Source organism: Aptenodytes patagonicus, chromosome W, assembly GCF_965638725.1.
Source record: "Aptenodytes patagonicus chromosome W, bAptPat1.pri.cur, whole genome shotgun sequence".
Lineage (NCBI taxonomy): Eukaryota > Metazoa > Chordata > Aves > Sphenisciformes > Spheniscidae > Aptenodytes > Aptenodytes patagonicus.
In genome coordinates, this window is record NC_134981.1 from 18,683,883 (window position 1) to 18,696,325 (window position 12,443).

The 12,443-nt window shown below is 39.0% G+C and overlaps 1 protein-coding gene across 2 annotated transcripts in view; it reads right to left on the reverse strand.

Moving 5' to 3' along the window:
- Positions 1-1,794: 1,794 nt before the first annotated feature.
- The window catches only part of LOC143172005 (5'-AMP-activated protein kinase catalytic subunit alpha-1-like), a 30,750-nt gene continuing 20,101 nt past the window's right edge, over positions 1,795-12,443 (reverse strand). For both annotated transcript variants that reach the window (XM_076361214.1, XM_076361213.1), the window contains 5 exons: positions 11,650-11,737; positions 10,525-10,749; positions 7,877-8,363; positions 7,354-7,480; positions 1,795-4,337 (listed from right to left, as the gene is read on the reverse strand). In XM_076361214.1, coding sequence (XP_076217329.1) covers positions 4,093-4,337; positions 7,354-7,480; positions 7,877-8,363; positions 10,525-10,749; positions 11,650-11,737 — 1,172 coding nt within the window. In that variant the 3' untranslated portion in view covers positions 1,795-4,092. The remainder of the gene's footprint in view (positions 4,338-7,353; positions 7,481-7,876; positions 8,364-10,524; positions 10,750-11,649; positions 11,738-12,443) is intronic.

Genomic DNA, 12,443 nt, shown 5'->3' on the forward strand with positions numbered 1-12,443 from the left:
CCTTTGACCTCTAACCGGAAGGAAACGGAAAGGCGAGGCGGTAGCAGCGGAAAAGGGAAAAAGGGCTCCTCCCCGTCCACCTGGCGGGAGCGGCAGGGTCCATCGTCTCCCACGGCGCGAAGGACAACCACAGCCGTCGGCCCCACGGGGCATGGCGGGAGCTGTAGTCCCGGGGTGCCGCTGGGAGCTGTAATTCCCCCGGAGACAGCTGGGGCGCCTTGGGCTCCCGCCCTGGAGGGCCCTCGGACGTACGTAAATGCAAGTGAACTCCAGCTTTAATGAGACAATAGGGACGCATACGGGCATTGCAGGGGGAGTGCCAATTCGGTAAAGGAGCACCCTAGGAGCAAGCCTAGCTGCCCTGTTCCATGCTGCAAGGCAGGAGCCACAGCTTTTAGGATTTTAATAACAGCAGCACTAAGTACATCGCATAGTTAAGTACAGAAGTACTACTTGTGGGAATGTAAGGGGATGAGGATATGCAAGTCTGGGTGGTTACCACCTGCTAGCGATGCTCAACTATGAAGGCAAGTACCACAAAGGGAGAGGTGAAGGAAGATGGAAATGCTGTATGTCACAAAAAACTCTGACAATATGTGACTGTTACTTGTGAGAGCAGTCACCTCTTCACAAGGAAACACTACAAGGAAAAATTACTAAGAATGAAGATGAGGTGTGGGGTTTTTTTTTCCCTAAAAGGAAGAAAAAGAAAAGACAGACTATAGAGTTTTAAATTGCTCCCTAGTCATAGGGGCAAATATCAAGACAAAAGGACTATCCATGGTGCATGAAAAGAGCAAAGTACAAGACACTAGATAAGGTGAGTCACCATAGGGCAGTGCAAAAGACTTTCCCAGTGTTCCTTCTATCTCAAATTCCATTTTGCTATAAGAGGATCTAAAGGAAAATAGTCACCAGGCTAACAGTTGGTGGCACCCAGCCAGCCTAGTTGGGAATGCTGCAGTTAGTTGTCATGTTGCTGCTTATTCTAAAATAGTAATTACTGTTGTTTTAAAAACAAGTGTAAGTTTGTCTATTAATTTATAACATATAACACTAGAAGACAACATGCACAGTTTCAAACAAGATTGTTTAGTATTTTATGTTTACTTAAGTTTTGACAGTTTAAAAAATTAAACACAAGCATTTGAGCCATTCAGCTTTGTCAAAAAAAAAACCAACCCCACAACACAGGAAGTAGGCACATCTTTGTTAAAGAACAGGACTTTATATCTTACAATAGTAATCCACTGGTAAAATAAAATTTATTTCCAAGTTTGTATTAAACATTCATATCAAAACAACCATGAAAGTTGTGTTTTTTTTTAAACCACCAAGATGAAATTTTTATCCATTACCTAGTGAGTTATATTGCACATGGACAATCGGGTTTATCCATGTTTTTGGAAAAATTATAATACAAAGGCAAGATAATTCAATGTACTCCAACTGGAGTAAACTTGGGACTATTGAATAACATACTTGACCAATTTGTATATTTGCATAAGCTGCCTCCTTACAACCCTGGCAGATTTCCTCAGTGAAGTTTTGTTTCACAGCTTATTGGCAGATACTAGTGTGATGCTAAAAAAAGGTCTGCAAGATCAGTAGGAACATCTGAAGAAAGCCATTTCAACAGCAAGATCTACAAAGCATAGGAAAGTTACACAACAGACAACTGTTCTGGATTCAAATAGCTTGTCAGTCCCCCTTTCTCCCTCCCCCACACTGTATCAAAAAAACCAAAAAACCCCAACTCTGTTCCATCAGGAAACTTTTGGCCATCAAAACTGATTTATCATACCAATAAAATTTACTTTATTTAAAACTATGCATACAGTACACTCCTGCCAGAAACTTACTTTAACTTCCAGATACCAAGACAAAGTAAAAACTATAGTTGCCTTAATGCACAAGAGGGCCAAAGAAGTACATAAAAATTAAAAGCTATTTGCACCTTGACACCTTGCATTTGTGGTCAGCATTACAAATTTGCAAACCAGGAGCAGATACCATTTGCAAATATTTAGTTTAACATATGCAAGAGACCCTTTCAGTGATCCCAAACCAGTTCTAGATGAGGAATTAGTGCAATAAAAAAGTCTGTGCATTTGTTACATTGTACAAGTGCAATATTTAACAATTTCAAAATAAAAGGGTAACAAAAGTGAGTACACTGACTTATTCAGTACATCAGAACCAATTCTTACAAGGCTAAAAAAAAAAAAAAAAAAAGACTTAAGTAGGATTTGCAGCTGGTCCCTCATGTTGACATCTCAATCTCAGGAGTTTAAACCCAAAGCTTTAAGAGAAATCTTCCACTTTGAGATACAGTAATACAAAGTTGTATTACAGGGACCATGTGTGACACTTGAGGATAAAGAACTGAAGTTGTAACTTGTACCTACATACTAGGCAGACCACACCATTACCGAGTTCAGAACACAGTTACAGCAGCTCCAGGTCTTAAGCAGCTTTAAGTTTCTTCAAATTCTGTGCTGTGCATATTCATAACATGAATTTCTGAACTGAAGCCAGTTGGCCTGGATTAGACTGTTCTTATAGCTGTAGCTAATCATTGGCAAGAACCCCCATTCATTTTAAGAGTCCAGGTTTCACTGTTCATAGTAATACCTTGATTTCCAGTCTCTAAATGGGAGAACAATCTTCGAAACTATGTCATGAAGTTTATTTTGAAGAGAACACTCATTCTTGAATGCAAAACTAAATATTTTATGACATAGATGTAAGCATTAAACAATGAACTGTATTAGTGCTAGAGAAAATGAAACTGTGGATAATTATATCCAGTTTACAAGAGATTAAATGTTTTTGTGCAAGTGCTAGCTGTGATTTTAACATTTAAGGTTCAATTTTCTTCCCGAAACATTGCAAAAAAACATAAATGCAGAAGGATTTATGTCATTGGTAATGACAATCTACCATTGAAAACTTTTTGAATATTAGCAGTCAAATTGTCAATCAGTTTTAAATGTTCAGCTGAAAAGTTGGACTATTAATATCACAATTTAAATGGCAGAGTTCACTATAAAGGTGGCTTGGTGTCCTGGTTTCAGAAAACCTAAACCTACATATATAGTTTCAACTGCAAAGTGAATTCTATATAATATACGCTAAGTTAGCATACGATATAAACAGCTGTATCAAAGTATAACATTTAAAAAACTGTAAATTTTAGATTCTGGAATAGCACACAAGAGCCCTCAGGGCTGTGCTCTTAAGTACATGCACATGTTTATAAGGAACAGGATTCTCAGCCTGCAGTAGCAGTAGGGAGCTGCTGTGCTGCTACCATACTAAGGTATGAGCTAGCGAATCTGCACACATCAGGAACCTGCTGACAGTTCTTCACAGAGCAACATTTTGTTTTAGCCCATGGGGTGCCGAGTCTTCTCAGCATTAAGTCTCTCACCACTGTTGTGGCCTCAATTGTTCTATTCACAGCCCACAGAATTTCACCCTTAGTGCATTACAGAGCACCTACATGCATTTCCAACTGGTTGGATTTGCATGCATTTAATCAAATTTATCTGTTATTAAAAGTAGTACGTTATAAAATGCATTAAACTATTCTTTATCATTTACTGTCAAATAAGGGGGAGGAAACACAGCAGTTTTAACACATTACTGTTACATGTTGACAATTCTGATCAACTAAGGCACAATTGTAGATGGTGACCAACAAGTCATACTTAGGTCATTGAACTAGTAAATGTACATTTACTTAGAGTGCATCAGATGTATACATTACCAGTGAAAAAACTAAGGTCTGTATAACTTAAATGTTATATGAAGTCTAATGTGCAATCAATGTAAAGTGTTATGAACACTGCCCCAAGGGCATGTGACTTCCTGTACCTGTATTATGCTACTCAACAGCAGACAATCAGAATTCACTCCAGCTTCAAAATTATGTATATAACTGCCCATAATCATTCCAATCCCTCTGCAAATTGCATTCTGTGGCTAGTTTTTTCAGCACCTTAGTTAATTTAACTTGATTATAACTGGAAGCATCTGACTGACTTAGGCATGCTTATTGCTGTAAAAGAAATAAGCCCATCTTCAAAATTATTGTGCAAGTATTTTAATAAGATTTGCACACATCTCAAAGAATTCTATTGTATGACTCCCTGGTCTTGGAGTTAAGTCAGCTTTAGAAGAGTCAAGCAGAGAGCTCACTGATGGGGTAAGGGACATATCTGCAGATTTTCCTTGTGCATCAGCATCTGAATCTTTTTGACAGGATCTACAGTTGCTCACAGAACCTGATCTCTGTGGAGTTGCAGTCCCAGATTTTGCTTCAGTAGTTTCATCTGGGGGGCAAGTGGAGAGAGAAGGAAAATTAGTTATCAGTATCAAATCAGTCATAGGAACAGCAAACATCTTCCCCTTCTCACGCTTCTAATCTTGTTTTTTAAATCTTGATTAATACAGAATCAGCTTTTGCAAACTGTATATAGTTGATACAAAATAAAAGCTTATACATATAGCAACACAGAATCAAATGTCCTTATGCAAATTATTCTTGTGCTCTGAACTGTGCTCCAGGACTATCTGATCTAGTTTAGACCAGCACTCACCATATTTTTCATGAACTAGTTTCAGCAGCTAATAGTTCAATTGATTTAGCTTACTTAAACTTAAAACAGAAACAGGACAGCATCATAAGGTTAAGTCAAATAACAGTTTGAACATTTTGTAGATGCTTTTTGCTAGTATCTACTTTATTTTTATTATATGTTTTATTTCTATTTGGTTATTTATATTTTGTTATTTGTATTTTTATTATAATTCATTGATGCATTAATTACTAGCATCTATGTTAATTTAGCCTTCATTTTTGGGCTGCAGCAGTTTAAGTTTACTTCTAAGATGGAAGTATTTCCTCTTCATACTGAAGGTAATGTTCTGCTGAAGTATCTCTATTCTTACTTTAAATACTCAACATTAGTTTGACCCATACCTGGCACCAGAAAAAGTTATTTCCAGGAGAAATTAGTGAACACAGGAGAGATTGCCTTTTTACATCAAGGCTACATTAAACTACAGTTTGGTAAGAGGAACAGAGAACAGTTAGCTGTGGCGGAGGGAAAAGAAAGTCAGATCAGCTTCACTATCGGAAGAGGTGACAAATCCATGCCCTTGGGTTGTATTTCCTCAAAGAGTTGAGGCCAGGACTGCAACAGGCTGCCCTCCCCCAGCTGCATGGCTCTAAGCAGTCATCTCCCCTCCAACAGGGATGGCATTTGTCCTATACTGCAGTAGGTCAGTACAGGAAAGTGGTTTATCCCTTGTATCAAATACTACTGATCTAAGCAAGCACTTGTATTGCCAGAAGGGACAAGGCAAGAACTGCAGTGCCAAATCGATCACATTAAACTGTCACGAGACACAGCCTTAGCCATCCTATACTGTAATCCAGCCATATTCCAGTAAATCCTTTTTCCATGCCACATGTTTTCCTAGGCATGTCATGTACACCACTGGCTGTAGGTAATTCTGCTTTAGTCTACTATGCCCTTAAACAAGCATTATGGCCAGTCTATATTAGCTCCTCCATTTTCAGGAAGGTATCCAACTTGGAGTTTGTGCTGGTTTTGGCTGGGATATGGTTAATTTTCTTCATAGTAGCTAGTATGGGGCTATGTTTTGGATTTGCGATGAAAACAGTGTTGGTAACACAGGGATGTTTTAGTTACTGCTGAGCAGGGCTTACACAGTGTCAAGGCCTTTTCTGCTCCTCATACCACCCCACCAGCGAGTAGGCTGGGGGTGCACAAGAAGTTGGAAGGGGACACAGCTGGGACAGCTGACCCCAACTGACCAAAGGGATATTCCACACCATATGACGTCATGCTCAGCATATAAAGCTGGGGGAAGAAGGAAGGGGGGGGGGGGGGGGGGACAGACAGATATTCAGAGTGATGGCATTTGTCTTCCCAAGTAACCATTACACATGATGGAGCCCTGCTTTCCTGGACATGGCTAAACACCTGCCGGCCAATGGGAAGTAGCAAATGAATTCCTTGTTTTGCTTTGCTTGCGTGCACGACTTTTGCTTTACCTATTAAACTGTCTTTATCTCAACCCACGAGTTTTCTCACTCTTACTCTTCCGATTCTCCCCCCCATCCCACCAGAAGGGGAGTGAGTGAGCAGCTGTGTGGGGCTCAGTTGCTGGCTGGGGTTAAACCATGAGAGTTGTATGCTGTGTTACTGTCGCTCTATAACATAGATCTTCCTACAGGTTAGTCCAACTGCTTTCAAGACTTCATGTGCTGCAAGCATACAATTCCCATCTCAAATTTTGTTTACAAAATTTAGCATTGGTGGGTTGGACCTGGCTGGCAGCTAAGCCCCCAGCCAGCCCCTCATTCACTCCACCCTACCTCAGTGCAATGGAGGAAGAGAATTGCAAGGACAAAAGCAGGAAAACTCATAGGTCAAGATAAACACGGTTTAATAAGAGGAAGGAGGCAAAGAAAAAAAAAAAAAAGAAAAGAAGTGATGCAAAGGCAACCACTCACCACCTCCTACAAGCAGACTAATGCCCAGCCAGTCTCCGAGCAATAGCTACCTTCCCCAAACACCCATCCCCTCAGGTTTTTTGCTAAGCATGACATCATACAGCATGGTATATCCCTTTGGTCAATCTGGGTCAGCTGTTCAGGTTGTGTCCCCTCCCAACTTCTTGTTCACCCCCAGCCTACTCATTGGGTGCAGCACAGTGGGGAAAGAGAAAGACTAGATACTATTCAAGTACTGCTCAGCAATAGCCAGAACACTGGTGTGTTAACACTGTTTTAGTCACAGATCCAAAACACAGCACCATACAGGCTGCTATGAAGAATATTAACTCCGTCTCAGCCAGACCCAGTACAGCAATGTACAGCCCAAGTCAAATTCGCACGCCTAGATGCCAAGCTTTACCTTCACTAGGAAAACATGTTCACATACTTACTTCAGATCTAGATTAATGTTTAAATTTGGGGGTGAGGCCCCAAAGGCAGTTTAGGTTGATCCAAGTCTCACCTCCCACAATCCTTCCCCTTTTTGCACCAGTGGTATTAGTGCTGGTGCAGACACAAAATGGAACAGTTCAGGAGTTGATACAGCTGAAAAGTGATTATTTAAGGGATGAAGCAGCTAACCATCTGGTCACAGGAACACTAGACCAGGAAGGAATAAAGAAACACTAATTCAGATCTAGCTTAGCTTAAACTAATAAAGGGCAACACTTACTTCACTTCTAAACAAGTAAATTAAAACATGTTTGCATTTAGAATCATTCCCCTTACAACTCCATTAACTTATGTAAGTCTTCACATACCATCAATGCTACGGAAGTCCAGTAAGTATGTCCTGCTGTCCACCTGATACAACTGTAGACTCATTTTGGAATATGCACTTGTCACTGGATTCTTCTTTCGAACACGCAGATAGTATGGATTTACAACCTAGTACAAAAAAAGATTTGAGTTAGTAATAGAACTGCTTGAGAAGCACTGCATATTGTTTTTTTTCATTTCAACTCACTGGTATTATCAAGTGATTTCAGGCTTACCTGTCAGAGCTTTGTTTTTTTTGCCAACAAAAAAACCACCAAACCAACCCACTGAACACATTCCCATAGCCCCAGTAGAAAGGTTAAACACCTTAGCAAGATTTTTCCTGTCAGCATAAATAGCCTCCCCCAAAACCCTTCCTGCACAGCAAGCACAAGCAGTCAGCACAGGCACATGAGATTGTTTTCCAGCACAGGATAATGTAGTTTCAGACTTCTAGGCTATGTAATTACACAGCTCAAACAAAACTTTATTGTTGTCTGCTGTAAAGACCCTTTATTCTTTTACCTTCCATTCATAATCCAGTTGTTTAATTGCTCGACAAACTTCAGCCATTATATCATTAGGTCGACTCTGACTCCGTATTCCTAAGTGCCACTTAGCTCTTCTTACACCTTGGTGTTTTGACTTCTGTGGATTCAGCTCATCAAGAGTATGGCGGGGACGTGATGCTTCAGCTACTAAGAATGGCACTCTTTCAGGATGAGGGCGAGAGAGATTGTGATCATCAAGAAAAGAATCCGGTGGGCTTGTAGCCAAGTAGAAGTCTTTGGCCTCATTCATTATTCTTCTATTATCTATAATGAGGTGATAAGCAACCACTAAAGGGTCCTGATGGCTTTGGCTATATAGACAACTTAGCACTTCCTCTTCAGTGCATTCAAACTTCTCACACACTTCTTTTAAGGCTTCATCATCAATCATGGTAGAACTATATGATGGATCTTCAGGAAACAAGTATTTGGGAAGGTCCTGCTTAAACCATTCATGTTCCCTAGATTTAAAAATAAACAAAGTCTGAGTATATATATGTAAAGCAAGCCTTTTTAGTATTAAATTATTTTTAAAATAAAATTATTCTTAGTCTGTACAAAAACCCCACAGTTGTCAGTCCAAGTCCCCTTCTGTGCAGCACAACAGTACATAATGGAAAGTAATCACTACCTCCACAAGATTTTGTTAGACATTTTGCAGGAGACTGAAAAAATCCTCTTTCCTGTAAGGGTTTCAACTACCTGATCTCCAAAAATATCTTTGTATAACTCAACCAGCTTTTTATATAAATAGTCGGTTTTTTTTTTTACTGCCACTATCATAGTTTTGAGATATTTTCAACTGAAATTTGTATGCTACCCACTCGAGTTGTCCCTCCCCAAGTACATACATAACAATACATAACAAATTGAAGAAATCTTGATACTGAATAGTTTCTTTGGTAGATGTTTGGACAAGGATTTTAACATTAAGTCACATGCTCCCCACCCCCAACAAGCCGCCTATAGTTTTTTTCATTCAGAAAACCCCCTGCTGTCTTTTCAAGACTTAAAGAGTTGAGGGAAGGCTATGGAAGAGTCAATCTGTACCTCTTTACTACTGTATCCATGGGCTAGTATTCATAAGAGGGAAAAGGAAATACACAGAAGGAACCAAATACTTAAGTTGCCCAATCATACAGGGGAAAAAAAAAAGTTGTGTGCCTAGAGTAAGCTGCTTAACTAGCCAAAGGATATAGTATGACACTAATTTTAAAAGTATCCTAGTCTATAGCATAAAGACTTGCTACAGATTTAAGAGCAGTTATATGGATCAAGCTCTAGTCAGTATGAGCTTGAGAACATGCCTCAGCACAAATGCGTTGAGCAAAATACACTTTCATCATAAGCAAGCAGTTAGTTTGGAAGTAGAAAAAGTTTTTCCTATACGACTACAAAGCACAGCCCTAGCTGAATAACTGAGACAAGAGAAGTATTTTGTTACTATTCATTGCAGTGGGCCTCTTCCCTTGCATGCACACCCCCCACCCCCCGAAAAATTAAGGTATTTAAACAAACTCAAAGAGTTTGTCCTTTAAACTGTGAGATGACATGTCTCATGACTAACAGGACAAAACTGTTTAGGATTCAAAAATCGATCCATGCTCTGTAGTCAATGTTTTTCAACATCTTTTTCACATCACTTTTCTTTTGGACTTATTTAACATGACTTAGATGAGTGAATAGGAACTTAGCTTAAGTTTTACAATGCTTAGTTCTCACAGTGCTTTGATTTCTGCAAGAAAGTATTTCCCATTGTAATAAAGTAGCAAGGGATATGCGCACCACATTTTTTGTTCTACTGAAAGAACATGAACATTGCCAACTTCCTAACTTCCAACCCTAAGAGGAAGCATTTTCACTAAGGTAGTATTTCAGAGCTCTCTCTCCTTAGAGCTTCTTACAAAGGAAACGGGAAAACTTAACTAAGCTACTGCATGAAGGACAGCTTTATCAGCTACCATTTTTTATTTCTTCTACCCACTGCACACTTGTCAAAGTGGTCACCCTCTCCAGAATCCTATCTTGGAATCCAGAGCCCATGATGGCTATCTGTAGCTACAAGCTTTTAACTTATTAGTATTCTATGTAGTAATTGTCATTCATACACAGGTTCATGCCAGGGTTTTGAAGCTAGAATAGAAAGTGCTATCTTACACATGGAATATTCAGCCTTAACAGATGATTTTTCAGAGTCTGCAGAAATATGAATAAAAGCAGTAGTTACCAGGTTAAAGAGTCATAACTTCCCCTCAGACATTTACAGTACAGAATAGTGGTTCTTAACAGCAAAGAATATTTTTGCCCAGAGAAGTCAATACAGTGCAGTTTGTGCAAACCATTCTGCAGGTAAACAAGTCTGCTTTAGCAGTCTTAAATCTAGAGTTTCTCAGAATTTCTATATGTAACATATATATTTGTTTTACTGTGACCTCCAATAGATACTTCATTGGCCACTGGAGATCAGAGCCATCAGAGCTAAAGCCAAACCACCAGAAGTTGAATTTTTCATCTCAGACTATAAAACAGGGACAAGCTATACAAATGATTTCTTTGTTCTGTATATTTTCACTGAGATTACCATTCCAGCATCCTGTGATCAAACATCGGTTAATGTTTTACCTAATGTTTCTGATTGTTGCTCTCTTCATTGGATCTACTTGCAGCATGTGTTTCAGAAGACTAATTACAGATGGATTCAGGTACTGAGGGGTATAAAAGATACCATCACATATCTTCTTAAAAAGGGTTGGCACGTGATCATCATCAAATGGAAGTGTTCCACATAACAAAGCATAGAGAATAACCCCACTGCTCCAAATATCTACTTCTGGACCTGCATATAATCTGGGAAAAAGTTAACTATTAGCAATTTGTGCTTAATACATTTAAATAATTTTTTTTCTACTTTCTTACATTGTATCACATTCATTAAGAGTGTGTGAACTTGGAACAACTAATCTGCAATTACTATACCATTTCAGTGCTATGCCTCCCTTGAACTCGTGTCCTTCCCCTTCAAATATGTAACAAAAGCTAGGGCACAAGTACTTAGTTTTCCTCTCTACTGTATAAAAATAATCCACAGATAAAGTTTACCATTGTCTTAAATTGTAAGAAACTTGTACCTACTACCAAGAAAGCCCATGTTATATACTGTTATCACTGTTTGAGTGGAATCTAGGCAGTCATCTATCCTCCAAATCTTGGAGGCTGAGAAGTTTAAGACAAGTCCATATAGCAGAACTTGTCACATCTATGCTATTGCCTGATTAAAACATACATTCGGCCTCCAATCAACAAGAGATATTAAGGTGGGTAGCTGAAAGCAGCAGATTTGACAATCACCGAGTCAAAAAAAAAAAAGGGGAAGTTACCTTCAGACTGAATATCTATTCTGCAGCAGATATTTCACTGCTACTCAACTTCACAGCAGACTTTGCCTGTATTTCTATCTGTACCTCTACTTCCAAGATCTGAGCTGTAAGTGAGATTTTTAAACCAATTCAGGCACACTGTACACACTGGATTTGGGACATTAGACATCATCTCCACGTTACAGGAACTATTCAAAGCTAGTTCATCGAAGCCATAAATACTTATGAAAAATTATCAAGGCGATTAAGAGTTCAGCCCACAGTTTCTCAGCATCAAGCTTGTCAATTGCACTAGTTTTGTAGCCTTTAGAATTAAGCAGCAAAATGACTGAAGTACATGCACACATGCATCCAACAGAAAAGAAACTACCTTCCTGAAATTACTTCTGGTGCAGCATAGTTAGGGGAACCACAGCTTGTTCTTAAAAATTCTCCATCTGACATCATGTTTGATAGACCTGAAAGTGTATAAGAGTAACTACTAAAGATTCAGACAGAAAGCAAAATGATTTCACACCGCATATACCACCTAGAACAAATCATTAGTAATTCAAATTAGAAAGTTAACTAATTTATCTCAGTAAGGAAGCAACATTGTTTGGAATTATTGAAATTTTTATATGAGAATGCCACATGATCCCGCATTTAGTTTACCAGAAATTTGAGTAACATCAATCCAAGACAAAAACCAGTCTATTTTGGATTACACAGGCATAATAGAGAACAAAGTTGCTCTAAGGGAGAGAGCAGCATAGCAAGATCGGATTTTGGTCATTAACAAAAAAGCATCCTAAAAACACATTCGCTTCTAAATGCCAAAGTGGAAGATGCTACCACAGAATTGCCTAAATTCTCTAAGAGGTTATATAGAATAAGGGAACTGCAGAGTACACACAGCTTCACCACAATTTAGACACCTACACTGCTTCAACTGGTTCCTGAATCACTGCAGTTTAGTATAGCTTGATTTTTAGATACTGTTAGCGATTAAAGTGTACTTTAGAACTAGGCCATCTTCATTCACCAGCCCTCAGCATACCTTACGATCAGTAAAGTATTACCACTTCTAGAATAGCTGTGGAAAATATCTTTAGTTTCCTCAGTGGAGGCTGCATAATCAAGATTAATACAGGCCAGAGAACTCAGTCTCAGAGAAGGAATTAT